Consider the following 27,807-nt stretch of genomic DNA (forward strand, 5'->3'; position numbering starts at 1 on the left):
AATATTTTGAAGGGAAATATTTGGAAGAAAATTGGGAAAAATATGATTAGAAGATGTATTATTGTGTAATGTAATAAGACTTATATTTTTAAATCATGTATATATTTCATGGAGAATGGTAGGTTGATACACACATTTAACATGATGTTTATAATAAGAAAATAAAAAATAATACATCGAATGACATGATGTTTATAATAGGATAATAAGAAATAATAAATAAATAATAATAATAAATGAGTGTCAAATGACATTGTATTTATAATAGGAAAATAAGAAATAAAAAATAAAAAATAATATATAATATGTTAAATGAATATAAAAATACGTGAAACTATATTTTTTCATATTTCACTGCAGTTGCATTTATATATATGTTTCTAAAGTTATATATGTCTTTAACTTTATTGTAGTCATATTTATTTAGAATAAAATAATTTCTTGAAAATATCGTATATATCTATATTCTATATAACACATCTATCACATCAAATGAATATTTTAGGGTACATTCACTAAAGCAGAATCAAGGCATTAATTATAAATAAATCTAACAGGGTGTTAGACAGCACTCTGCCACTTTTAGCAGGTCAAATAAACAGAACTGACTTTGTTACCACCCCTACTAATTGACCGTCTGTATCTTTTAACGCCACATGGAAATCTGTTCTCGTTTTTTTTAACCCGGGCTAGACAAAACTCAATCAATGTTAATATGCAGCTAAGTAAGAAAATGGCGAATGCCGTCAAAATAATTTTAAAATGTACTGTTTTAAATGAAAATAAGAAAATTTAAAACATTTTACACCTCTAATTTTATCTTGGTCACCTCCTTATACCCTCCCATTTCGGAAGCTACATCAGTTGATCATATAACCACATTTTGAATGGGTTCGTGCTAATAATCGGCATACGTTTCTTCTTTCCTTGCGCGTTTTTAATTCCGGGAGTGCTACGTAAAATTCTAGTTTCGTTTTTATTTGAACAATCCCAAGATGCATCTTTCCTAACAAACAAAGCAATGAAGAAACTCTCGCCATGCGTAGCAGGATCTGTCCGAATCAGGCATTCAGCTGAAATGTAAAAAGAAAACGCTAAATATCATCGTGCAAAACAATGATAGACCAGGAACTCTGCTGCTGTCTAAAATTAGTACTTACAGCCTTCAAACACCGGAAGACCACGGCACTGCCACTCGGGGAAGGGCTTGGCCAATTGAAATCCGTATGATTCGGCAATGGAAAGAACAGATTTGATCACATCCTCATTCTCAATTTGGTTAATTGAACATGTACTATAGACAATTCTTTCAAGAGCTGGAACTGCCAAATGAAACAATTCAAATTTTTTGAACATTTCTTAATTTCAGAAAAAAAATGTTAAAATCTTAAGTTCATATTTGTTTTTAGGTTTAAATGCTTATTTCGTCTCCATGTTAAGAAGTGAATTTATGTTTAGTACAGAGTTTTAAAAATGAAGACATGTGGTCTTTATGTTATAAAAAATATATGAATAAAGTTCACAAAAAAAGAACAAGTTCAACAAATAATAAAAAAAAAACTGAAAAGAGAAAAAAAATTAGACAGCAGAAGAAACAAAATACGGCCACATCAACATGAACTTATCGTCGTTGCTGTCAACTTAACGGACATGACCTTATTCATACATTTCTCATAACATAAGGACCTGATGTCTTCATTTTTAAAATCGGATACTAAAAAGAAATTTACCTCTTAATATGAGGACGAAGTAAACATTTAAGCCTTGTTTTTACATATCAAGAAAAAACATCTTTATTCTAAATTTGGTTGACAGAACATGTACTATAGACAATTCTTTTGACAACGTCGAACCAGAGATGAGTTCCCCAAAGTCAAAATTTATACTCTAGATATGAAATTTATCTCTCATTTTTATCTATGTCTCATAACTAGTATAACATCTAAACATTTAATAAATATTTCTTTCAAAAAATAAAAATTAAAGAAAAAAATCAACATTATAAAAAATTATTTATTTCTCTCTTTAATGTTAAATAACAATAAAAAAATATAATTATATAAGTTTTGAAATAGACTACAAAATAAGTATTTCAGTAATTTAAAATAGAAAAGAATATACATATACCAAATCAACTCATATTTCCCCCCGTAACACTGAGACAAGTTTGGGAGTTTATTTATCACTCAAGAACTGGTAAATGAAACAATTATAATTTTTGGAATATGTCTTAATTTTGGAAAAATTAAAAAAAAATGTTAAAATTTTACGTTCATATTTGTCATGTGTATACTCGGACGAAATCATCTAGAAAAAAAAACCGAAAGTTCTAAGCTGCCCCAGCAAAGAATTTGGAGACTGTTATTAAGTTTCTAAACTAACTAGAAACAGGCAGATTAATAAAATGATCTAGACAAGGAAGAAACGAACTAACTTACAAAATAAAGCATGCTAAAGAGCCTTTCTCTGAAAAGTTGCAAGCTTACTCAATCTTTCCATATCAGTATCCTGACCTATGAAGTCAAAAGCTTACGGTTAAAAAGTAAATCATCGTACCAAAGAAGGAAAGAAAATTTTCATACTTAATCTGGAATTAAAATTTTAAAAATGTGTCCAATACTTCAAACCAGGTCTTACACGACAGTAATTGACAGTGTACTATAATGCCAAGTTTAGAGTGACAGCTAGGTAGATACAGTCTACATTGTAGAATATAATTAACCTGCTGTTTTAGATGGGAGCAGATGGTCCAATCTTGAGGCAGAAGTACCAGAACCAGAGCAGGAAGGATCCAAGAGAATAGCGTTCACCTGTCATGACAGATCTAATGATAATTAGACACAAACACATACGAACCAAATAAAATAAAACTTCAATCCATAAGACAAATTAACAAACGACTGTATACAAGTTGTATTTTCCTTACCCGATTGATAAAAACCTAAGATGCTATCACTGGATTTCGAAAAATAAACAGTGTAGGTAGGTTCTAACAACATAAGGATTAGCTATTCAGTAAAATGAGTAAACTCCTCCAATAAGAAAAAAATATATGCTCTTACAAGAGGATAGGCCGTTTAGTGAGGCTTAACTCCTCCAATAGGAGAAAATACGAATGAAAGACAGCATCTCTCTTTTACCCTAGTGTGCCTTTTCTTACAAAATCGAAGTTACCAGAAGCATTCAGCAGATTACAAAACTTCATCATACAAAGGACCAACAAAACATATCCTTAACTCCTTTTTGCAATGCAAAATTACATTGGCACAAAACATAAAAAAACACTTCATAAATTGTAATTATTGAAGTTTACAAGAAAACTGCAGATGTACTGATCATTAGGTCCAGTTTGATAATACAAGATCAGTCAAACTATTAGCAGCCACCCCAATATACCCCATTAAACAAAAATATTTACCTACAGATTAGGAAATATACTTCACCTTAGAATATGAAGGATCCTTGGGATTAATGTTCAAGAAATCCTCATTCAGGACTTGTATGTCTGAACTTGGGGTTAAGTCTGACAGTTAGAACCACCAACCAAAAATTAACTAAAAAAGAATAATTCCAGAATTTAATGCTCGTCAGCTGTGGAGACACTAAATACAGAAAAGAGACACGGATTCTAGACAACTAGCATAACCTGTCGTTTTAAAAAACATCCAACACACTTATTGTTGTTATGACATTGAAAAGGCTATCAGTAAGCACATAGATATAACATCAAAGGATACTAGAAGCCCCAGATAGCTTTATAGTGTCTTTCAATCGCTTAACTCTTTCTTTTTTCAGCTCACATGCTACAATCTTTCCCCTACTCTTCATAAGGGCAGCAAGGTGAATAGTTTTGTTTCCCGGTGCTGCGCATGCATCAATAACCTTCAAATACATTTGAGGTGTGCAATTAGTAAGGATTGGAATAGCTAACAAAATATCTCAAGGATTCAACATTACTTTTTTTATTTAACTCTGATTTCTGTAGCTATAATTTAATTTACAAATTGAACATTCATAACATGGCAGTTAAAATGAGCAGGCGGCAAGCACATGGCAAATACAAACAGAGTGGTTGCTCACTTATATTCTAGTAATTAATTTACATATGGTAACCTTGGCCATTTCTTTGCAATCCTACAAATTAAAAATTCCTGAGGATTTATACAAGTAAAATTAAGCAAAAACATTTCAACTTAATATATTAAGAAAAAGAAGATTTTAAAAAATAGAAGCCAAAACAAAAGATTCAGTGGACCCAGTAGAACAGATTAAATATAATATACTTCAATATTCCTGAATCACCAATAGGATGACCAAACTATCTAAGAAGGAATTTGGCCAATATGAACAGAATAATCTGTTAAACAGTAAATGTAGCATACTTACTTCGCCTCTAATTTCAGAGTAAATAGCTCAATTCTACTTTAAAATCGTCTTATCAAGTTACATTGCATGAGAAATTTTGGGCTACAATAACTCATGAAACTAATTGACTAGAGCTTCCCCCGTGTTATGACCACATCAATTCTGCTTTTCTTTCTACTTTTTGCTTGACCAGTTAGTTAATTACTAAATGGCTATGAAAAACCTTGAAGACACAGACAGAAACAGGAAAAAAAGATACTTATTTAACAATTTACTGCCAAGAGGAAAAATAAGACCAAACTTGGGGGTGGGGATAGAAATGATAGGGTAATAGGTGATGTTTACAAGGAATGAAGAAGTAGAATGCACCTATGATTGAATCAAATTCATATCTTAAACGTTTATTACATAAGCAACTAGTTCAATTTCCAGAAGTCGTAGAAGTAGGAGTCCTCCCATACAACAACAGAAAAAACACCTCACCTTGCCGAAAAGGATATCATAGGCAATGATATAAACCAATTGTCGTTGCCTCTGCTAAAATCAACAATACACAACACATCGTGTTAAGAAATAAGTAGAAATGAAGAAAAACCAAAGTTATTACGATTTATGACCTTCCACTTGGTGTTGAGAATGGAGCTTCCAAGACCTCTCTATTAAATTCTACCTATTACTTAAATTTAGAGTTTGTCTGATTTTTATTTTATAAATTTAAATATATTTTTATTCTTTAAGCATTGAAGATTTATAAAATCATTTTTAACTTCAAATGATAAATGAATTAAATAATCTAAACAAAGTAATCATAAGATGTTAAAAAAATGTAGAATTTAATTAATTAAAACGTTGCAAAATAAACGTTGGCAGCCCTTGCGGAAGACGCTGGAAGCACAAACCTAGGGAGACTACAGTGCACGTGGTAAAAACCACTCCATAAATCATCCGATTCTTCAGCACGCACAAACTACGGAAGAAAATATCTTTTGCAATACAGGTTTTACAACAGGTAATGAATCTCTTTTTTTTCTTTATTTATTGGACGAAAGGCAACTCATGCGGTAGTGTGAAAAAAAAAGTGTTATCTTTTGAGGGCTTCTTGTGATTCATGAGATAGTTTGCTTTTTCTGGATTCTTTTCTTTCTCATGACCCTTTTCTTTTACTCAATATTTCTTGTGCTTGGAGATAACGAGTGTTAGCTTTGTTCCCTCTCTTTTTGTGTTTTATTTTTGTGGGTTTTAATTTTTTTGTTTTTTCAGATAAAGTTTGTTTCTTTCAAGTTTCGGTTGATTCTTTCTCACCAGAGTTGACGAAGGCTGATTGTTGACGAAGGTAGACAGTGAAGAATGTAGAAAATAATATGATAATGGTTGAATAGGAGTCCAAAGACTAATTAATTTTGACTTTTGTTTTTAAGAAATATCTGGACCTTCTAACAAGCATGAGAAATAAATACGGAATCGTCTGGAACTCCCTGTTATTATTCTGTAAATCTTTCTGGACGTACGCTGGAGATGTAAGAGCAATGGTTGCCACCGATGCTGATGTTAAGGAGTATCCGAATCGTTACGTGTTCGTGATCGACATGCCTGGCGTGAAAGCTGAAGACATTAAGGTGGAGGTGAAAGAGGACAATGTGTTAATCATTAGCGGCTATAGGAAGAGGGAGGAGGAGAGAGAAGGGGTTGAGTATTTGAGGATGGAAAGAAGAATCGGAAAGTTCATGCGCAGGTTTCCGCTTCCAGACGATGCCAACTCTCATGTCATATCTTTCATGGACCAGAATGGTGTGCTCACCGTCACCATCAAGAAGTTGCCTCCTCCTATTGATTTCAAGTTTGATTAATAGAACATGTACGGTACACAATCCTTTTGAAAAAAATGTTAAAATCTTAAGTTCGTATTTGTCATGTGTATACTATAATGAAATAATCTAGAATTGTCCAATATCTCATCTTTTTTCTCGATTTTTCCTTTCTCTTCCCAGCTATCCAATTCAAATATACTTTCCTTAACAACAAGAACGCAGATTAAATTTCATACCAGGTAATCTTAAAATACCATGTCTCAACCTGCTGATTATTGCTAGCTCTTGAGTTTACACAAAATTCATTGAAATAGGGATCTCGTCAGGGAACTATAATCGATCAAAATTTCTTTAAATCCTACCGTGGTCACTCCTTTTCATCTAAGAATGTACCAATCTATAATTTTTCCATTTTTTACATTGATTTGATCTAAATTTAATAAAATCAAACCTAACATTTTTTTTAAACAAACATTCTCTTGGATATTTTAAGAATCACAAAATCTTACTACTATGAAAAATTTTAAGGATTACAAAATCTTATTACTTTGAAAATGTTGTCTTCTTTCTCTCTTTTATATCTTTTTCTGGAATTATCGATCCCTCATTACACTTTTAATCCATCACATATCAAATGAAAAAACTCACAAAATATTGAATTTCCTTTTTTGAACTTCAAAAAGTTTTATATTTATTATATTTTGTATATAGTTATACATATTTCCTATTTGGTCAATTAGAACTTTTATTTTATTAGTTACTCTATTGTTTGTTTCAATGTACTATTTTAATTAATGATCGAACTCTTTCAATTATTTTTAAGGAATATTCTGGTCTTGTTTAATTTGATTGTTACATAAAAAAAGATAATTTTTAAAATATTTCTGTAAACTTATAAAAAACAGAAGCAGAAACAAAATATTATATGCTTTACTTTAAAAACAACTTGGATTTACTTTAAATTTCTTAAGAAACAATTTCACTTAACTTTTAAAAATGTTTTTTTAAGATTCTAGGAAATACTCATGAGAACTTGATTATTCTAGTATTAAAAATTTAGGCTATAAATAAAAACTTAATAGAAAATTAAATGTAAGTAATTATAATTAAGTTAAAATAAAACCTGGATGATTTATTTATAAAAAGAATTAATAAGTGTAATTAATTTAAAATAAAATGTGATTGGTTAAAAATAGTTTTAATTACATTTTGAATTATAAAAAATTAATACTATTATTATTTAATTATTTTTGTCATTACAAATTTTATTAGTATTTTATTTAGATGTTGTATTATTTTCTCCATTAATGTTATTTAATATTATTATAAATTATTATTATTGTTCTTGTTATTATTATTATTAAGATTATTAATTATCTTAGATAAAAAGATGTAAATTTTTTAAAAAAGCCAAGGACCATTTGGTAATTACATTTTTATTTCTCAAATCACCTCATTTAAGTACTTTAAGTAAAGAAAGAATCTCACCTCCTTTCCTTATATACACTTTCTCATTTAGAAGACTGGTTCAACCGTGAAACAAATAAAATACTCTCAGATCACCTCACTTAAGTAAAGAAAGAATCTCACCTTCTTTCCTTAAATACTCTTTCTCATTTAGAAGACTGGTTCAATGGTAAATCAAATAAAATACTCGTTTTAGACTTAAAAGGAAGGTTTTCAATTTTAGTATTTACTCTATTAATCTTTTTTTATGTTTAAGAATTTTTTTTTACTAATATATCTCTATTAAATTATCGATTAAATTATGTGAAAACTTATAAAATAGAATATTATAATTAATAGGTGTTTTAAAATAATGAGACCAAGCATTATAAATTTAAAAATAAGTTGATTAAATAAAGATAATTTTTGTCTCATTAAACACTTTATCTTTTTTTTTCTAAACACTATTCTCTTGAATTCTCTACCAGCTCTTTAAGAGTTCTAACTCTTTGATCATCTATTTCACGATCCAGAGATACCTAGGAGATCACGATAGAATAATCTTCACTTTTACCCGATTAGTTCTTTGTTTAAAGCAAGTAAGTTTCTATCCTTTTTGTTTTTATTCTTTGACCTATGATCATGCAGAGAAATTTGTTTTGCATGTATCCAATGTGCTTCTTTCTTGATTCTTGGTCAATTTGAGAGTCTAAGGTTTGATTCTGATCATCGATTGGTGATTTGTAGGCTCTTCTAGAATTCCTTGTTGTGGAAGCAAGGGATGAGGGTTCTTTCTATGGTAAGGGAAGCTAGACCTTATTTTAGATTATGTTTGTAGTTTGAATTTAGTATCTCTATGTATGATAAGATAAATTAAATGAAATTGTGATAATCGTTTTAATACTAATTGGGTTTAAATGATGATTAATGATAGTATGATGTTGGTATATTTGGAATGGCGTGATTTATATGTTTAATATTGTCATGATTGTGTGTGATGAAGTTGTTTTGGTGTTTGAAACTGAATTCAAAGTGTTTGGGATGAGTAGTGATCAAATTCTTGGGTTTTAAGCCTAAAAATGGGGTTTTGATATAGGTGAGTTTTTTAGGAACTTGTTAGTTGAGTGAAACAACAGTTTGAGGTCAGTTGTGAAGTTGTTTAAGATTTGTGGAAAACTCTCAAAACAATAAAATCTTGTGTATGAGGCCGTAAATGGTTGATGAGTGTGTTTTTACATGTTTTTGGTCCAAAATTGAGGCTTTGAGTAGAGAAATTTTGAAGTAAGGGTTTTGAGTTGTTTTGGGAAGTTAGAAGTCTATTAGTAGACTTATTATTACTTGTTTAGACATTTAAATGAGAAAACTCTAGTGTGGAATGTTAGTTCTATAATAGGTGAGTTCTTGGGTACTTTTAGTTCAATTTTGGAAGTTTTAATTATTGGAAATGAAAGTAGTAAAGTTGAGAGAAAACTGAGGTGTTGAAGTGTGCTATTTAGTGTATTATGACTTGTTCATGATGTTAGTTTGCTGATATAGGTGTTAGAAGAGGCAGAAAAGAGTTTGGGTAGTTTAGAGAAGTGATTTTGGTTTCAAATGGTCAAATGGAGTTATAGATGTGTTTTCAGATATTTTAGGGTATTTAGAGAGTCCTAAGAATCATTCAAAGTTGTGAGGTAAGTGTGTGAAGTGATCCAAAAAGAGTATAATTTTGCTGATAGCGCCTGAGCGCCCATTTCCAGTGGCCAGGACGCTGAGCGCTTGAAAACAGAAGCTAGGGCGCTGAGCGCCAGCTTCTGAGCGCCTATGCGCCACTTGTGTGTTCATATACTTGTGTTTTACGTGTTTTCCAATGACTTGTTGGCTTGTTTATGGTTCTTTGAAGGCTTAATACCACTATTGGTTTTAATTTTTGTCAGCTTTGTCCGAAATGGTCCTAATTTTTTTAAAATGTTTAATGTAGTCTTAAAGATCGTAGTTTGTGTTCAGTTTAGTCCTTTTTGCAAACGTCGTTTAAATTGTTAACGGCCAAATGTCCAACTGTGCAATTAGTGACACATCACCCTTGACACGTCATCATCATTTCCTACCTCTAGAAACCCTAATTTTCCCCTACACAGAAACCTTAGCCACTACCTAACCTTAACCGCCACTGCCACGCTCACGGCTAGCCACCATCTTCGCACCTCCAACATCAGACATTTCGAAACCCTAACCAGATGGTCGCGCCACCACCGCGCTATTCATCTTCTCCATCCAGCAACCACCCAGAAACACCACCATGACCATCTTCCCCATCCTCCACCGTGAATCGCCATCAATATCTTGTCGCGACGACCATGATCGTCGCAATGAGACAACGAGCCATGTGTGAGTTCATCTTCTCCGCCAAGTCTTCAACCTGCAAAGGGAAATACAAAGAACAAAAAAGCCAATTGGAGTATAATCGTCGCTGCAAAAGCGTCATTCTCCATCAATCTTCATCTTCTTTAGCCATCGCGAAGCTGCTTTTCGAACATCAAGTAGAAAGAAACTAAATCGTAGACAAGCAACCACGAGCAAGATTCGCATTGTAACGCTCCTGCATTTTGAAACCCATTATATTTTCCTCTCGCGGCGCAGGCGTAAGGAAGCCTTTCCCCCTCGCATTCAGAAACCCTATTTTTTTGGGTGGGGATTGGGCTGCGTCATGTTTCAGTCAAGGCAGGTCAGTAGTTGTCATTCACTGATTGCACGACTGGACATTTGGCCATTAATGATTTAAACGGCGTTTGCAAAAAGAACTTAATTGAACACAAATTACGATGTTTAGGACTATATTGAACATTTTAAAAAAATAAAGACTATTTCGAACAAGGTTGACAAAAAATTGGGACCAATAGTGGTATTAAGCCTTCTTTGAAATATGATAAGTGATTTTATATGTTGATATGAAATGTAAAAGTAAATGGATATATATATATATATATATATATATATATATATATATATATATATATATATATATATATATATATATATATATATATATATATATAAATGCAAATATGTAGTATCTTTAGTTAGTTACCTTGTATATAATTTTGTTTAGTTAGTATATATATAAAGTTTTATTTATGATTATTTTGATAATTGTAATACTTTATACTTCCTTTTTGTCGACTAATCTATTATATTAAATGTGTGATGATTCCATTTATAGTTTAATATTATATTTTTGGAGTGTTACAAATTATTTAGAAAACTATGTTTAAGAAAAAAATGTCTCAAATTTTTTTACAACTAATATATCTTTGTTAAATTAGTTATAACTTTATGTTTGAGAATAAAATTTAATGAAATTATTATCAGTGTTTATTAATTTTTATATTGGTGTTAAAAATTATACTTAATGACTTATAATCTTTTTTCAATAAATTATAATTTTAATTTAGAAAAAAAGAGAATGATTAATTATATTTATTCTCGACAAGATGTGTGCGAATTGCATTTGGAGAAATGTCAAAAGTCAATCCAAAACTTACATGAAAGGGTCCAATGGCCCATTGACTCTCTTTACCTAAGGTGATAGTTAGTCAATTTTAATTAAGTTATACAATGTGTGGTTCATCATTATCTTTGGTAGGCTACATATGGAATATGGAACTTGTAGAAAGCATGAAGCCTACAATTAACAGTAGTTGACTATCAGTAAACGACATGATGTCTTGATAAGCGATGCACACTCGGTAAGATGTGCATGGTTATTAGTTGGCAGCACTTAACCCTTAGTAGGTAGTAATTGATTTTCGGTATGCGACACATAATCCACGACAAGTATTCCTCAATCTCAACCTTTGAAAGATGGTACTAGGCTTTCGACATGTAGCTCTTAGTCCTTGGTATGCAGTTATATACCTTTAAAAGTGACCTTCGACAACCACACTCAAACTTTAGTAGGTAACATTTAATTTTTGGTGGGTAACATTATGCTCTTGACAAACATTATCCAAGGCGTGTTTTGCAGTAAGTTGTCCTAAGAAAAAATTAATGTTAACAATTAAAGGGTATTCAACCATATATAATACATAAATAATTGAGATAAAATCTCTAATAAAATAAACGATAAAAACAACTTAATGTTGAAAAATAATATAAAAATTAAATAAAATTAATTACGATAATTTAATAAATAATTTTGTATAAAAAAATTAAAAAATAAAATTTAAATAAAGACTTTATTATTAATCTTGTTGTCCAAAATTATTTGAATCTCTCATACCCTTTTAGGAAGGAAATTTAGGGATAGTTTTGTAGCCAATCCATTCAATAGAATAGTTAATTTATATTTACTTAAAATGTATCTGTTTCAATTAATAATATTAATTTTTTCTTCAATTTTAGTTCATTTTTTAATAGTTAATAAATAAAGATATTATGATAACAACAATAAGTTTTATTTTTAAAAATAAAATTTTTATTCTCTAATTTCCATAGAAAAATAGTTTATACAATTTATTATTTATAAAATAAAATAATTAAGAATATCATGACAAAACAAAAATTAATATAAAGAATAATTAGAAGATGTTATAAAAGTAAAACAATCAATATCTTATCATTAAAGAAAATATGTACAGTGTTAAAGTCAGAAAGTATTAAAATAACAAAATGGGAAGGTTTCTTCCTATATTAGTTTCCAACAGATTCTGAATTATGTTTAGAAATCAAGTTCAAAAAACATAATTGAAAATTTTTAAAAAATTGTGCATTTGATGAAAAATATAAATTAATATGTATAAAAAATAAAAAATATATATATAAAATAAAGATTTACTATTATTATTTTAAGATTTTAAATCAAAATTATAAATTAATTATCTAAATTAAGCTTTTATCAACAAAGAGAAAAAGATGACACGAACACCTGTGATAGACAAGCGTGTGCAACATTTTGTCCCCGTAGCATGTGCAAAGTCACAGGACCACCGAAACACTCCTTCAATTCATTTATGCTTTCGTCACACGGAGCCTTGCCATCATCAATTTCTGTCCTTGCACCACGTCACCTCCCATCTCTATTACCTCACTGTGTCATTTTTCTCTCGTTAACTCTGCTATTTCTCACTCACTCATACATCATTCTCTTGTGTTCCGTTCACTCAGTCTCAGAGAAAGAATGACTCTCATTCAAGACAATGCTGTATCCACAGAAGAAGAAGCTGTCACTCTCATGCTCCAAGAGATTCTCACTGACTTTGAGAGCGATGGGGGACAATCCTATTTCAAGGAAGAAACAATAGAAAAGGTCATGGAAGAGCTTTACAAAGAAATCACTGTTTCTGCACTTTCCCCTGAATCACCTTCTCCAACACCTACGCTATCTTCAAATGTTTCTCTCTTGCGACAGGAAGACCAGCAGGATGAGCCTCTGGAGTTTGAAGTTGCCCAGAAGACTGAGGAAGAGGAGTTCAAGGATTTCGATGATGAGTGGCTTGCAAGGATGCTTAATTGGAGCCAGGTCTTCGACACTACTGATTGCTTTTGATTCCCCTTTCAAACAAAAATTATCAACATCCATCACATCCTATACTACATCTCCTACTACTATATATCATCCAAGTAATATATAGTTATAGTAATCCTCCAATAACATATACAAATAAATATGTCATATGTTAATTCTTCTTTTTTTCTCTTTATGCATCACTCAGATAAATATGACCATATAAATTATAATGTATGGCTTCCTCTTGCAAGAGTCTCTTTAAATTGTTTCTTATCTTTTTTTTTATCAACCAGGCAGCTGAATAATTAGAACTGCATATTATAGTAAGTTGTAGTTTTTAAAATTATATACTGTTGCTGTCAGTTCATTATGATAACTTACTATGATGCTGAAGTCTCGTTAAAAATAATGTTTGCATGTCTACATTTTAGTCTTGGAAATAGTATATGCCACCCCTTCCCAAGGTGTTCTGGGAAAATAAATTTCAAGGCTCAAGACTCAAACAATCTAGTTTTGAAATGAAATGAAATTTTGCATGTGCATTAAAAGTCAATTGTAAAATTAGAATGAAATATTGAACAGCTGAACTTTTGGGGTGTAAGGTTTGAACACTAATGAGCACTAGTTAAGTACACCAACATGATAGTACAAACATGTGCGTGCAATCAGCTATACATTATGTTACTTTTGAATTTAAAGTACATATATTACTTAGTTTTTACAATTTTAAACCATTACATATGTTACTTTGCCTAGGATATTTGAGTGTCTTGATTGTGGTGCACTCTGAATTCACTCTGAGTGTAGGTGAGAATAGTTAATGAAAAATCACAATCCCACCAAAATACCAAGTTTCGTATTTCTGAGTGTGTTTGAAAATTTATTTGATTCTTGTTCATGAGACTAACACGTGTTTCACCGCTTTGTATATATTATTTTTTCAGAAATTGGTAACCCCTTCACCGCTTTTTTTTTTTTAATTGGTAATATAGATGGACTATAATAATTTATGGTGACGTTGTCTACCGTGGACCAGTATTTAAATGGTCCATTGATGGACAGTCACATTTAACTATGAGATAGAACCGTATATGAGATAATGTGAGATAGGATAGAAAAACAACATTTAGAAACTTAACTGGGAATATCATCTAGAATCCTTGTCACTTAATATTTGATGGCTTTAAGATTAATATCATCTTGGATATAGATGTCATACAACTGATAATCCCTCATAAGTTTTATAACTCTTTTTAATGTATTGGCAACTCTACAATCTTTAAAATCCTAATTTGTATAAGTGAATTTTGAATAGTAATTTTATAAAATTAAAATAATAATTTTAAATTAAATATAATCTAACGTTTAATTTTTATATAAAATGACTATAGTTCATTTTCTATATATTATAAAGTAATGTTTGAGTTTCTCTTTCTTCCAACACATACTTTCCTACTTTTATTTTTTACTGAATAAAGATATACAAAGATTATACTCTTTTTAGTCACCAACATGAATCCATGTCTTTAAATAATTAGTGACGAGATTGAAAAAACAACAATATTGTATTTCTATTAAGATTAAGGATATCTCCAATACTATCTATGATGTGAATACTATTTTAGCATGATAAATTACATTTGAAACTACAATTTTCAAAGAGGTGTGTGTGAAAATTGAACCTGAATTTAATTTTTGAAAATTGTAAAACATTAAAAAGAAAACGGAAAGAACGTTTGGTAAAATTTATTTTTTAGTTTGGAATAGTTGAGAAAATATGTTGTCTAAATTTATAGTTATATTTTAAAAACACAAAAATCTCTACTCGTGATTTGAATATTTAAGTGGATCAATTGGTTAGATAAGAGTGAAAAAAAAAAAGGAAAGGGTGTTAGATAATTGAAAAGAAAAAGAGAAAAATGAGAAAGGAAAGGAAAGCGGAGATAAAAGTGAAAACAGTGAGAAAAAATAAGAGAAAAATGAACAAGATTTTGAGAATATTGAGGAAGAAAATAATAAAAAAAGGAGAAAAAGACAGAAGAGAAGAAAATGGTGTTATTAAGCCCCTTCCTTGTTCTCAAATCTTAAGAAAAGAGAATAAGAAACAATTTGCACGATTTATTGATATATTAAAAAAGATTGAGAATAATATCTCCTTTAAGACCTTTCTATAAATATCTTCCTATGTTAGATTTATGAAGAAGTTGCTTACAGAAAAAAAATATATATAGAAGAAGGGACTATAAAAGTCTAAGAGAATTGTATTGCTATTATCCGAAAGTTGCTTTCACCCAAGTTCAAATATCTTGGTTGTTTCACTGTTCTCTGCGCCATTGGAAGTTTGGCTTTGGGAAAGCATGGATAAACTTGGGAGTGAATATAAATTTGATGCCACTCAATGAGAAGGATTGAAGACTTGGAGGTTAAGGCCATAAGAATGACCTATAGTTAGTATATATGTTTATCAAATGCTATTATGATTAATTAAAAAGATGTGTTGGTTCACCACAGTTTTTTCGAGTGATGATATTTTAATTTATTCACTTTATTACTTGTACTATTTGGTACGTTTGTTAATTTTGTAATAAATCCAATTATAGTCTTTTGGGAGAATAAGTTTCTCGATCAAATTTTTATGTTGGGAGTCTTATGTTCAACCAATTGTCTTAGGAGAGAATAAATCTCTTAACCAAATTTTTGTATTGGGAGTTTGATACTCAACTAATAACTTTTTAAGGAACAAATTTCTAGACCAAATTTTTACATTTCAAATCTGATGCTCAACCAGTCACCTATTTGGAGAATATATTTTTTGTAACTAAATTTTTATATTAGAAGTAAAGCTGTCAAAATGGGTCACAACGGGTTAATCCGGTCCATCACGAGTTTGAGTCAGGTTGTGTTTGAAAAAAAAATATATTTTTTATACGGATCAGATTTCAACCCAACTCATTTAAACCCAGTTCATGTGGGATGAACCTGTGGTGAGTCCGGTTAGCTCACCAATCCACCCACCAAATTTTATTTTATTAAAATTTAATTTTAATTTTAGAAAAAAATATTTATTATTTTGTTTTTACTTGAAAAAATTATTTAAGTTCCTTATTTTCAAAATAATTAAACATCCCGAGTGAAATTTGTTTAGATTTGAATTATAAAAAGTTTATAACTTTTTTATTTAAAAAAATTGTAATTAAATGAACGAGTGAGTCAACCCATTTACTTATCAAATCCCGTGATAGGTCGGAGTAGATTCGAATTTTTCTGACTTGCCAATAAATGAGTCGGGTTGGATTAGATCACTAAGTGATCAACTCATAGTAAACCGGACTGAATTGGATCGGGTCACCCGTTTTCACTGTTTTAATTAGAAGTCTAATGCTCATCTCCCTTTTGGGAGAATAAATTTCTTGACCAAATTTTTATATTGCGAATCTACGCTCAACAAATCCCCTATATTGGGAGAATAAGTTTTGTAACCAAATTTTTATATTAAGAGTCTGATGCTCAACCAATTGTCTCTTAGAAGAATAAATTTCATTATTAAATTATTATATTAGGAGTCTGATGCTTAACCAATCACCTCTTTTAGAGAATAAATTTCGAGATCAAATATTTATATCGGGAGTTTGATGTCTAAACAATTTTCTTTTGGTAAAATATAAGAGGTTGCACTTAGGTGCCTTAATTCACCAATTTTAATTGATGAAAAAAGCATTAAAAATACTCTTCCACTATAGGGAAGAAGGCAATAGTTGTAAACAAAGAAACCCCTGCATAGAACATCTTAAGAACAAGCAGTCTATTTTTCACCACAATATTAACCATAAAATAATATAGACAATATGACCCACAAAATTAAGTGTGTAAAAATTTGATTTCAATAGTCCTTCAGTACATACAATTTTATATATGTTTTGTTGGGGGATCTCTTCATGATATTTTTCATTTTTCATGCTTTCAAAATATAAAGGAAGACAAATTTTAATCATTCTCAACCAATCGGTCGATACTAATTTAATTACATGTTATCTTTAAACAGTCATTTTAAAATTCTTTTAACAGAATATTATCTCTAAAAACACATTAATTAACCTGAATTTTTGCTTCAATTTTTATTTTATTTAGTTCATTCTCTCCCAACTTTTTAAAATCCTACATAAATAATTGTAAACTTGCTTGGAGGAATTTTTCTAACACAACGCCGGTTGCCATAAGAAAATCTTACCGCGTTTACTTTCCCTTAGAGCGATTGTAGCTTAAAGACAAATGACTCGATTTCCGTCAGAAAAGCAGATGAGGAAAGATGAAATCGGCCACCGATTGTAGTGTCATTTAGCCGAATACCACCGTGGTCCATGGCCCCTCTAAATTTTTGACTCTACCATTTGTACTATCACACATCTACATTCAGACAAATAGCCTCCATCGGTGACACTATCTCATCTTCTTTTCTCTTCAAGACACAATGTCATTCATATCCTATTATGCACGGATACATATATGTTATTTTAATAATAAAATATGCATTGTTAGAAAAATGAGTTTAAATCTATTTAACATTTTCAAAATTATTATTGAACTAAATTTAAAGTTCATTTTTACATATAATAAAATAGTTATGATTTAGAATTTATCTAGTTTAATTTGTTGCACAACTTATTATGTTTTCTATTATAAAAAATTTATTATTTGTTAGGTGATCATCTCAATCGTTATCGAATCATTATCAAATTATTGAATTAATATTTAGTCACGTATATATTTCAAGACGAGGAAGCGTGTTAAAAATCTTAAATCGAATAGAGACAGTGATTTTGTAGTATATATACTATAAGAAAATTCTTAACCGTGACAACTTTTGTTAAAGATCAATTTTTTTGATAACCAAAATTTTAGGAATTAATGTTAATTATCAATTTATATACAAAATTATACTAAAAACTATTTTAGTTATCAATTATAATATTTTATTCATGATAAAAACTATGTTACTTACCAATAATTTTTAGTTTGTAAATTAATATCCAAATTAGTTATTATTTATTTTTAACCACTAAAATTGATCATTAATTAAGAAACTTTTTTAGTAATAAGTGAATATAAATTTCACTTTATAAACTAATTTTGTAAAACTAAATAAATTTAAAAGTTGACTTGTTAACATATTTAATTTACATGTTATAAATTTAGTTGGATTTTGATTTTATTTTGAAATGATGTAAGATTTTTAACAGTTTTTTGAATTATTTATTAAGAGAAAAATTTACTCAGGATCGTGAAATAGTTCCTTAACTTTATTTTCAGAAAGGATAGAAGTGATGAAAAAGAAAAGAAAAAAACAATGGCGGGCATGGTTGATAGCAAAAAGGTGTGGGGACTGTGAGGCTATCTCTGTCACGAGACTGGGTGCAGTGGCAGCACTTGATTTTCTTTTTGGCAACACTAAGAAGTTTTGCCTTTCATCCATATCTCTATCCATCTTTTCAGATCTGCAAAATCCTCGTCTCACTCTTCATTATTCCAAAGTGAAGAAAATTCATAAATTCTGCACAATTACTATATAGAAAAAGTATTATAAAATATAATAAATATACAGTTCTTTTAAATATATATAATGGGGTTGAATTATGAGGGGGGACTGAAAATATCGCAGATATGGTTTTTGTCGGTTCCAAGTACTTGCATTCTACAGCTTTATTTTTCCTTGTCTCATCTTCACAATTGTTTTTAAATTTATTATCATTATACATTTATTTCACTTTTTCTTTTTGTCTTTCTGTCTGTATTCACATAAACTACTTTTTTCCCATAAAAAAAACTATTTATATTTATATATATATATATATATATTGCTCACGTGAATGCTTGGCTGATACCTGTTGTGTCCTTAGCCCTTGCCTCCTTGTATAAGAACCCTAGCACCTCGTGGTTCCGATTTTAGAATATTTTACTTGTATGCAGTTCATTTTCCCCTAACACCTCTCTATCTCTCTCTTTCCTCCTTCCATGACTTCTGTTTCTCTGAACCTACCAGCTCCTACTATACAAGATCAAACTCATCTCTTCATTTCTCCTGATAATCACCAATCAACTCTCTCATGTTACTCCTTCTTCCACATATTAGACCAAAGCCAGGCCAAAGATATCAGATACTTCAGACATGCTGATCAAGAGGCACGATCTTATTCTTTTCATTTTTATCAATCACCACTCATCTTCAACTCTCTACAATTTCCATTCTAACATATATCAGTGCAGAAATATTCATTGTCTTTCAATTTTAGTCTGAACTGTGCAACTAATATTAATAGTCTTTGATCTTTCACATTAGGATGTGAAGTTTGTATTTCATGGTGGATCATCAGATAATCAGCAATTTGCGTCGTCCACTCAACGTAATAAGTCGGTTATGGCGGATCCAAATAGCAGCTCGTGTGGCCACCTAGCAGAAGAGGAAATAGAGGAGCAAGAGAACAGAAGAGGAAATTACGAGTATGAAAAATGGTTGTCTTCAAATGTGAGGTTGACGAGAAAAATGATGAGCCCACCTAGCAATAATTTAGCCACAAACAAAGCATTCGATATAATTAGGGTTTGTGCAGATTGTAACACAACCAGTACCCCACTCTGGAGGAGTGGTCCTAATGGTCCTAAGGTAGTTTTCCCTTACTTCTTTTACATCTGATGCTTTGAAGTTTTGTGCAAATTAATTAAGAAATAGATTAAAAAGTAACAACATCTTGGTGTGTAGTCACTTTGCAATGCCTGTGGCATTCGGCAGAGGAAGGCAAGAAGGGCAATGGCAGAAGCTGCGAATAGTTGCATGGATGCAAAGTCTAGAGTTCGTCATCAGAAGGAAAAGAAGTGTCGTAGAAACCATTTTGCAGGGTTCAAGAATAAGTCCAAGACTGATAGAGGAACATTATCTGAGGAGCAGAAAGTGAGGATTCATTTGAAAGATTTTTCTGTAAGTTTGAGGGATGATTCAGCTTTGAAGCAAGAGTCTCCAATGGATGAAGTAGCTCAGGCAGCGATGCTTCTTATGGATTTATCTAGAGGCTTTCTTTACTAATAAGCACAACTATTTCTTCCTTGTATTCATTTTCCTCTAATATCCTATATATTGACTAATATTAACTAATGTCTGATTGCACATACTCATTAAGAATATATATATATATATATATATATATATATATATATATATATATATATATATATATATATATATATATATATATATATATATATATATATATATATATAAAATAAGTTATCTCAGAATTTTTTTAATAAAATTATCACCTATATAGCACCCTAAAATTGATATTTTTAACTCTAATCAAGCACATTATATATTATCTTTCTGCTTTACCAATTACAGACATGTGTAGTCCTAATTATTATTTATAATATCAAAACATGTTTCATTCAATACATATAATTCATATAATACATTATGTGCACTCTATTAATGTTACCTGACTTATCTTTGAGTATACTTTTGTGAATTTTTTAGAGAAAAATATCGGTCAACAACATGAGGAACAAAAGAATTAATTATATTATTTCTTTTATTTTTTAGATTTATTTTAAGCCATGAAAGAACAAATAATAAATTATCTAAAAGATAATTAACTTTCTTAATTAAATAATCAATTATTTAGTTTTTTTTTTTCAGAAATTATTTGTAGTAATAATCAATTATATTGAATGAGTTTCGTAAAAATGTGTCTTAGAAATATTTGACTAAATGCAATAATAAGGGTAAAAAACATTATTTTGCTTAGAAAAATTTGTTATCAAATCAGTTAAATGAATTATTTATATTTAAATTAAGCATGACTTTGCTTAATAGATTAAATATAATGAATATGTTTAAAGGTTTATGAAATCACTTGAATGATATTGATAAATAATAGTATATCGAACTCAATATTTTGAAACTAGATTCTTAAAATATTTAGAAAAGTAAGAATAAACGAACTCAATACATCATCTTAAAAAAATAAAGCGTGAATTTTATAAAAAAACGTGAACTTAATATCTAATCCGTGATAATTATTAATAAATTTCATCAATAACTAAAATTTGTCAATGATTATCAATAATTTTGAATCGATAATAATTATTAATAGAATTTTCTATATTTAGTAATTAAAAAAAATTATTCATCGGTAAAATTTATTAATGGACGATTTTTCAATTAAATTTTTGTCATTGATAATCTATTAATAAACTGAAATTTTTAACTAATTTTTAATACTAACAAATTTTATCTCTTGATAATTAATGATTTTTTTTACTCAATAAGTGAATTTGAGAACGAATCGTTTTCCCATAATTCGAAAAAAAAAGTAGATTCCTTTATTTCTCATATAAAGTCAATACTAACGGTAAAATAATGTTTATATCTTTTAAGTAATTATTATAATTTTTAGGATAATGCCTATAATTCAAAAAAATATAAATCATACATATATAGTATTCATATTTATCTGTGTAATTTACAGTGCAATGGAACATTAAATCAATATGACTTAATTAGTTACAATATAAGTATGTAATATAATTTTAAATTGTGAACATTATTAATTGATATTTAATTTAATGTGTTTATTTTATATTGATAATTTTCAAATATTCTTGTGCATCGCATGACACGAGTAACTATACTAATTAAATAAATAGAGATACTAAATATTAAAAAAATACTAGAATTTGCAAGCAATATTTTACGATATTTTTAAATTTCTCAATAAGCTGTAGTTTTTTTTTTATTTCAACATTTGGAGATTAAATTGAAGAACGGACAAATCATCAGTTAAGTAGATGATTTTTTTATTCAGCGATATTGTGAACCTTTTAATTATATTTACTAAGAAAAGATACGAGTGTTTGAACAAAAATAAAAGTCAAAGAGTGACCGAAGTAAAAATGTGAGAATTTCTTTAGCTTTTACCTCTCCACCGTGAGATTAATCCGATGGTCATCATCACTGTTGCTGGAGAGAGAAACTCGATGCAGATGATCCAAGTTATTTATATTGTCCATTTACAAGCAATGGTTTCACATAATGCATCATTCAACAAATTGTAAACGTTGTCTCTGAATCAAGAATCAAGATCTCCCAATCCAATTGGGATGTTTTTCATCGTCATGCTCTTGTTCACACCCGCATGAACACTACGAGAGACATGTGTTATCACCGACCAAACCACTCATTCTAATCTTCACTTCCAACTCAAAATTCAACCTTTGAATGTGATGAAACCTGGGTGGTGTTTTTCCAACACACTCACACTGTTGCATTAAGACTCTCTCCAACGCACACCTAGAATCATAGACAAAACAAGATCACCCCAATCCTATTTCCCTTTCCCACATTCAAATGGAACGTGCAAGGAGGCTAGCAAATAGGGCAATTCTAAAGAGGCTGATTTCTTCCACGAAGGATCATTCCCATTCACGGTGTCTGTCGTATGTTTCTCATTCCTTTGCAAGAACCAAACAAGAAAACTTGATCGGAAACAACAGACACCATGCAAGCAATGTAACATCTCGATCCATTTCAGTGGAGGCACTCAAGCCCAGCGACACGCTCCCTCGACGTCACAACTCTGCCACATCAGATGAGCTAACCAAAATGGCCCAGACATGCGGCTTCGGCAATGTCAACTCCCTCATCGACGCCACCATTCCCAAATCCATCCGTCGGAAAGAAATGTCTTTCAACACCTTCGATGAGGGACTGACAGAGTCCGAAATGATGGTGCACATGAGGAGCTTGGAATCAAAGAACAAATGCTTCAAGTCCTATATCGGGATGGGATACTACAACACGCACGTGCCACCCGTGATCTTGCGCAACATCATGGAGAACCCTGCGTGGTACACTCAGTACACTCCCTACCAGGCTGAGATCTCTCAGGGTCGTCTCGAGTCCCTCATGAATTACCAAACCATGGTCGCAGATCTCACCGCTCTTCCAATGTCCAACTCTTCGTTGCTCGATGAAGGAACTGCGGCTGCTGAAGCAATGTCGATGTGTAACAACATTCACAGGGGGAAGAGGAAGACCTTTGCCATAGCCAATAACTGTCACCCTCAAACTATTGATATTTGCATGACCAGAGCAACTGGTTTCGGGATTAAGGTTGTTGTTGTAGATGTTAACGATGTGGATTACGGATCCGGTGATGTTTGTGGAGTTCTTGTTCAGTATCCGGGGACTGAGGGTGAGGTTTTGGACTATGGGGAGTTTGTTAAGGAGGCTCATGCACATGGAGTTAAGGTTGTTATGGCGACTGATTTGTTGGCTCTAACTATGTTGAAGCCTCCTGGGGAACTTGGGGTGGACATTGTTGTTGGGTCTACTCAGAGGTTTGGTGTTCCAATGGGTTATGGGGGTCCACATGCTGGGTTCCTGGCCACATCACAAGAGTATAAAAGGTTGGTACCTGGAAGGATTATTGGGCTCAGTGTTGATTCTTGTGGAAAGTCGGCTTTGAGAATGGCCTTGCAAACTAGGGAGCAGCATATTCGCAGGGACAAGGCCACCAGCAACATTTGCACTGCTCAGGTAACACCCTCCTTCTTCTCCCTCATTTGGTTTAATCAAATGATTTCAGTTTGGAGAAATATAAACTTAGACTCCGTTCTGGAGTGTATTATGATGACAGCAAGAGATAAATAGGAAGAAAAAGAACAGGTAAGTGAGAGAGTGACACGTATGATAAATGATAAAAATGATCTAGAGGATAAACGAGGTGATAGAAGAGATACTCAACTTCTACCATATTTTAGGATGAATTTAAGTGGCGAGAAGAAAAGAAAAGGATAAAAGCAGAAACTGAGATATATGAACCATATGATAAGTGGTGCCATACAAAAGGAAAAAAATAAGTTATATATGGAGTTGAAACCAGATGCAGAGAAACTGAGTTAACGTTTATAACATCTCATAGTTTTATTTTATTATCTGTGCTGACGGTTTTTAATTTCTAAATTTTCACTTACCATTTCAATCATTTTTATTTGAATAACTTGCTAGAAATAGACAAATGTCATTGCTGCATTAATGTATTTTTGGGGCCCTGTTTCGGTCTTGCCTTAGTTAACTGATTTTGTTTGATGATTGTTGTTTCTATTCAGGCATTGCTTGCAAACATGGCTGCTATGTATGCTGTGTATCATGGACCTGAAGGACTTAAAACCATTGCCCAACGAGTTCATGGCCTTGCTGGGGTCTTTGCCCTGGGATTAAAGAAACTTGGTACCGTGGAAGTTCACGACCATCCCTTCTTTGACACTGTGAAAATTAAGACCACCGATGCTCAAGAAATTGCTGATGTTGCTCACAAAAATGAAATAAATTTGCGGGTTGTTGATGGGAACACAGTGAGTGTTACTTTTTATTGCATCAAAGCAACTGCGTTTGTTTTCATGTCTTTGGATTATTGAGTTTGGTGCTTTTCAGATCACTGTTGCCTTTGATGAAACAACAACCTTGGAGGATGTTGATAACCTTTTCAAAGTTTTTTCTAACGGCAAACATGTAAGCTTTCTTAAGTATGCAATGTTCATAATTGTCAATTTTATCATTACTCATTACCATAAGAAGGTCTAAAACTTTAATTAATTTATGTGCAGGTATCCTTCACAGCTACCTCCCTTGCACCAGAAGTTCAGATTGCAATTCCTTCAGGACTAATTAGGAAGAGTCCTTATCTAACACACCCTATCTTTAACATGTATATCTCTTTGAGCATAAGTTGAATTCAAGCCATTATATTGTGTAAGCTTTAACATGTATATTCCATTTGCCCTTAAATAGGTACCACACTGAGCATGAAATGCTCAGGTACATTCACAGGCTACAAGCGAAAGATCTTTCATTGTGCCATAGTATGATCCCATTGGGATCTTGTACAATGAAGTTGAATGCAACCACTGAAATGATGCCTGTGACATGGCCTAACTTTGCTAACATTCACCCTTTTGCACCAATCGAACAGGCTCAAGGTTATCAGGTACATGCAAGGTTAAATATAATAAAAGTGATTTAAATTAATAAAAATACGGGATATCAATTTTTCTGTGTCTAAACAAGCAAATTTGGTACCAGGAAATGTTCAAAAATTTGGGTAGCTTGTTGTGTGCAATCACTGGGTTTGACTCCTTCTCCTTGCAACCTAATGCGGGTGCGGCTGGAGAATACGCTGGATTGATGGTTATTCGTGCATATCATTTGGTATGCTGGCTTCATTCACCATTATGAACATGTTTGCAATCTACTGTGATTTACTTTGCTGCATGCAGTGTCTTCCATTACATTATTTACTTTGATATTCTAAAATTTCTGTGATGCGTATTTATTTTACAAATTGGACAAACTGTAGGCAAGAGGAGACCACCACCGCAATATTTGCATTATACCAGTGTCTGCACATGGTACGAATCCTGCCAGTGCTGCTATGTGTGGAATGAAAATTGTATCAATCGGAACCGATTCCAAGGGAAACATCAATATTGAAGAGTTGAGGAAGGCTGCTGAAACACACAAGAACAACTTATCTACACTTATGGTACAACTTGCTTCATGTATTTGAATTTTACTTGCTCTGTTTCGATTAACTTTTAGCTTGGAGGAACATCTTGGTCAATTTTGTATTTAAACATTCATTTGTGTTGGTTTTCTTATAAATCGTAGGTAACATATCCTTCAACTCACGGTGTTTACGAAGAAGGCATTGATGAGATATGCAAGATTATTCATGATAACAGAGGACAAGTATATATGGACGGTGCTAACATGAATGCACAGGTTTGTCTTTATGCACATCTTTGCATTCTACGGAAATATCTTCAATCATATTACCGTGCAAGATTACACTATACAAACTAGTCATTTTGTTGATGTTGTTGTTGTATAGTCATTTTGGTCTGCAATTTAATAGTTTGAGTAATTTTCAAAATGGTGATTTGGTTCGTGTTTACAGGTGGGACTTACAAGCCCAGGTTGGATTGGAGCAGATGTTTGCCATCTGAATCTCCACAAGACATTTTGCATCCCTCATGGAGGAGGTGGCCCTGGCATGGGTCCTATTGGAGTAAAGAAACACTTGGCACCATTTTTACCTTCACATCCAGTGGTAATAATTTTCTTTCTCCCTGACATGTATAAATTACATATCACAGAAAAAATCATCTTTAACTTTATGTTGCAATTTTTCTTTGTAATCAATGATTTGTTACATATTTAAAGGTTCCCACTGGTGGCATTCCTGCCCCTGACAAGAGACAACCAGTTGGTACCATTTCTGCAGCACCATGGGGCTCAGCTCTGATATTACCTATCTCATACTCTTACATAGCCATGATGGGTTCTAAAGGACTTACCGAAGCGTCAAAAACAGCAATTTTGAAGGCAAACTATATGGCAAAACGATTGGAGGTTGGTGCATTTGCATGCGTTTCTGTTCACATTTCAACTTAATTATACTTGTACTTTTTACAGACTCATTACCCTGTTCTTTACCGTGGAACGAATGGAACTGTTGCTCATGAATTCATCATTGACTTAAGAGGCTTTAAGGTAGGTACCATTCGTTACTGTGAATTTTTTTCAACCAATTTGAATTATTCGGTATCTGCTTAATAGCAAACTATGCTTATGGCAGAACACTACTGGGATAGAACCTGAGGATGTTGCAAAGCGGCTTATAGACTATGGCTTCCATGGACCCACAATGTCATTTCCTGTGTCTGGCACACTTATGATTGAACCCACTGAAAGTGAAAGCAAGGTAGGAAACTAATGGCCTCTCTTTTTCTACTTCCTATGATGTAACTTTTTATTCAATACAACTAAACTTCGTTCGTTGCAGGCTGAGTTAGACAGGTTTTGTGATGCTCTTATTTCCATTCGGCAAGAAATTGCTGAGATTGAGAATGGAAAGGCTGACATCAACAACAATGTGCTGAAGGTATGAGTTTGGATTTTGGCTCCTGTTTATTCTTCTCCATTCATATTTACTCACAGTTTCAATTTATCTAATATATTTTATGCAGGGTGCACCTCACCCACCATCACTGCTCATGGCAGATGCATGGACAAAACCTTACTCTCGAGAATATGCAGCCTTCCCAGCTTCCTGGCTTCGTTTTTCCAAGTTCTGGCCTTCCACTGGTATGACACCATTTCCATAATTAACCTACCAATTTACCTTTCTTGTGAGGCTATTTTCTAAAGTTGGTGAGCAATTTTTCACCATATATAAGTACAGTTTTTTTCTCTAATCTTAGTGAATTTGCAGTTTCTATCATTGTGTTTGAAATTAGATAGACTACCGAAGATTAAATTTTGTTGGGTGTATCAGGACGTATTGATAATGTGTACGGTGACCGGAACTTGGTTTGCACCCTTCCCCCAGAATCAAAGGTTGCTGAAGAACGTACCACAACAACGTAATCTTCTTTCATTCTACGTAATCTTCTTTCATTCTTATTTTTATTCATACAATGTATATAAACTCTTCCTATTAGAGTTATTGCTGCTTCACCTTTGCTTCATCGCATCATAATGATGATAATGTAACTTTCATTAAGTAAATCTGTTCAAAAGCGTCCATTTAAGTTTTTGAATCATTCAAGATTAGAATGAAATAATTGTTATTTAAATTCATTTTCGAATATATA

General features: G+C 31.6%; 3 protein-coding genes and 1 pseudogene across 4 annotated transcripts; 3 read left to right on the top strand and 1 right to left on the bottom strand.

The window, feature by feature from the left end:
* Positions 1-637: 637 nt before the first annotated feature.
* On the bottom strand, positions 638-3,894 carry LOC108330521 (25S rRNA (cytosine-C(5))-methyltransferase NSUN5-like; annotated as a pseudogene).
* A 1,342-nt stretch (positions 3,895-5,236) lies between these two features.
* On the top strand, positions 5,237-6,269 carry LOC108330522 (17.3 kDa class II heat shock protein). Of its 2 annotated transcripts, XM_052876603.1 has the most exons (3): positions 5,237-5,374; positions 5,626-5,698; positions 5,784-6,269. In XM_052876603.1, the coding sequence occupies exon 3, from the start codon at positions 5,808-5,810 to the stop codon at positions 6,210-6,212; it is 405 nt and encodes a 134-aa protein (XP_052732563.1). In that variant the 5' UTR covers positions 5,237-5,374; positions 5,626-5,698; positions 5,784-5,807; the 3' UTR covers positions 6,213-6,269. The 2 variants fall into 2 exon arrangements, with proteins under 2 accessions (XP_052732563.1, XP_017420491.2); XM_017565002.2 differs by lacking the exon at positions 5,237-5,374 and having other exon boundaries at positions 5,458-5,698.
* A 12,727-nt stretch (positions 6,270-18,996) lies between these two features.
* On the top strand, positions 18,997-20,229 carry LOC108331245 (putative GATA transcription factor 22). The gene is made up of 3 exons (XM_017565891.2): positions 18,997-19,281; positions 19,439-19,762; positions 19,859-20,229. The coding sequence occupies exons 1-3, from the start codon at positions 19,114-19,116 to the stop codon at positions 20,177-20,179; spliced, it is 813 nt and encodes a 270-aa protein (XP_017421380.1). The 5' UTR covers positions 18,997-19,113; the 3' UTR covers positions 20,180-20,229.
* Positions 20,230-22,213: 1,984 nt separating this feature from the next.
* LOC108330902 (glycine dehydrogenase (decarboxylating), mitochondrial) lies at positions 22,214-27,729 on the top strand. Its single transcript, XM_017565497.2, has 15 exons — positions 22,214-23,689; positions 24,262-24,507; positions 24,587-24,664; positions 24,760-24,860; positions 24,944-25,139; positions 25,235-25,360; positions 25,509-25,694; positions 25,820-25,933; positions 26,109-26,261; positions 26,375-26,563; positions 26,627-26,704; positions 26,790-26,915; positions 26,997-27,095; positions 27,181-27,298; positions 27,489-27,729. The coding sequence occupies exons 1-15, from the start codon at positions 22,499-22,501 to the stop codon at positions 27,578-27,580; spliced, it is 3,093 nt and encodes a 1,030-aa protein (XP_017420986.2). The 5' UTR covers positions 22,214-22,498; the 3' UTR covers positions 27,581-27,729.
* The last annotated feature ends 78 nt before the right edge of the window (positions 27,730-27,807 follow it).

The sequence above is a fragment of the Vigna angularis genome, chromosome 4 (assembly GCF_016808095.1).
Source record: "Vigna angularis cultivar LongXiaoDou No.4 chromosome 4, ASM1680809v1, whole genome shotgun sequence".
Lineage (NCBI taxonomy): Eukaryota > Viridiplantae > Streptophyta > Magnoliopsida > Fabales > Fabaceae > Vigna > Vigna angularis.

Excerpts from the sequence above, each read along its gene's own strand:
- LOC108330522 (XM_052876603.1), top strand. The coding sequence starts at position 5,808 with ATGAGAAATAAATACGGAATCGTCTGGAACTCCCTGTTATTATTCTGT.
- LOC108331245 (XM_017565891.2), top strand. The coding sequence starts at position 19,114 with ATGACTTCTGTTTCTCTGAACCTACCAGCTCCTACTATACAAGATCAA. Across the intron at positions 19,282-19,438 it reads TCAGACATGCTGATCAAGAG|GATGTGAAGTTTGTATTTCA; the intron begins GCACGATCTTAT and ends CTTTCACATTAG. Across the intron at positions 19,763-19,858 it reads GTGGTCCTAATGGTCCTAAG|TCACTTTGCAATGCCTGTGG; the intron begins GTAGTTTTCCCT and ends CTTGGTGTGTAG.
- LOC108330902 (XM_017565497.2), top strand. The coding sequence starts at position 22,499 with ATGGAACGTGCAAGGAGGCTAGCAAATAGGGCAATTCTAAAGAGGCTG. Across the intron at positions 26,564-26,626 it reads ATATGGCAAAACGATTGGAG|ACTCATTACCCTGTTCTTTA; the intron begins GTTGGTGCATTT and ends TACTTTTTACAG. Across the intron at positions 27,096-27,180 it reads TCAACAACAATGTGCTGAAG|GGTGCACCTCACCCACCATC; the intron begins GTATGAGTTTGG and ends TATTTTATGCAG.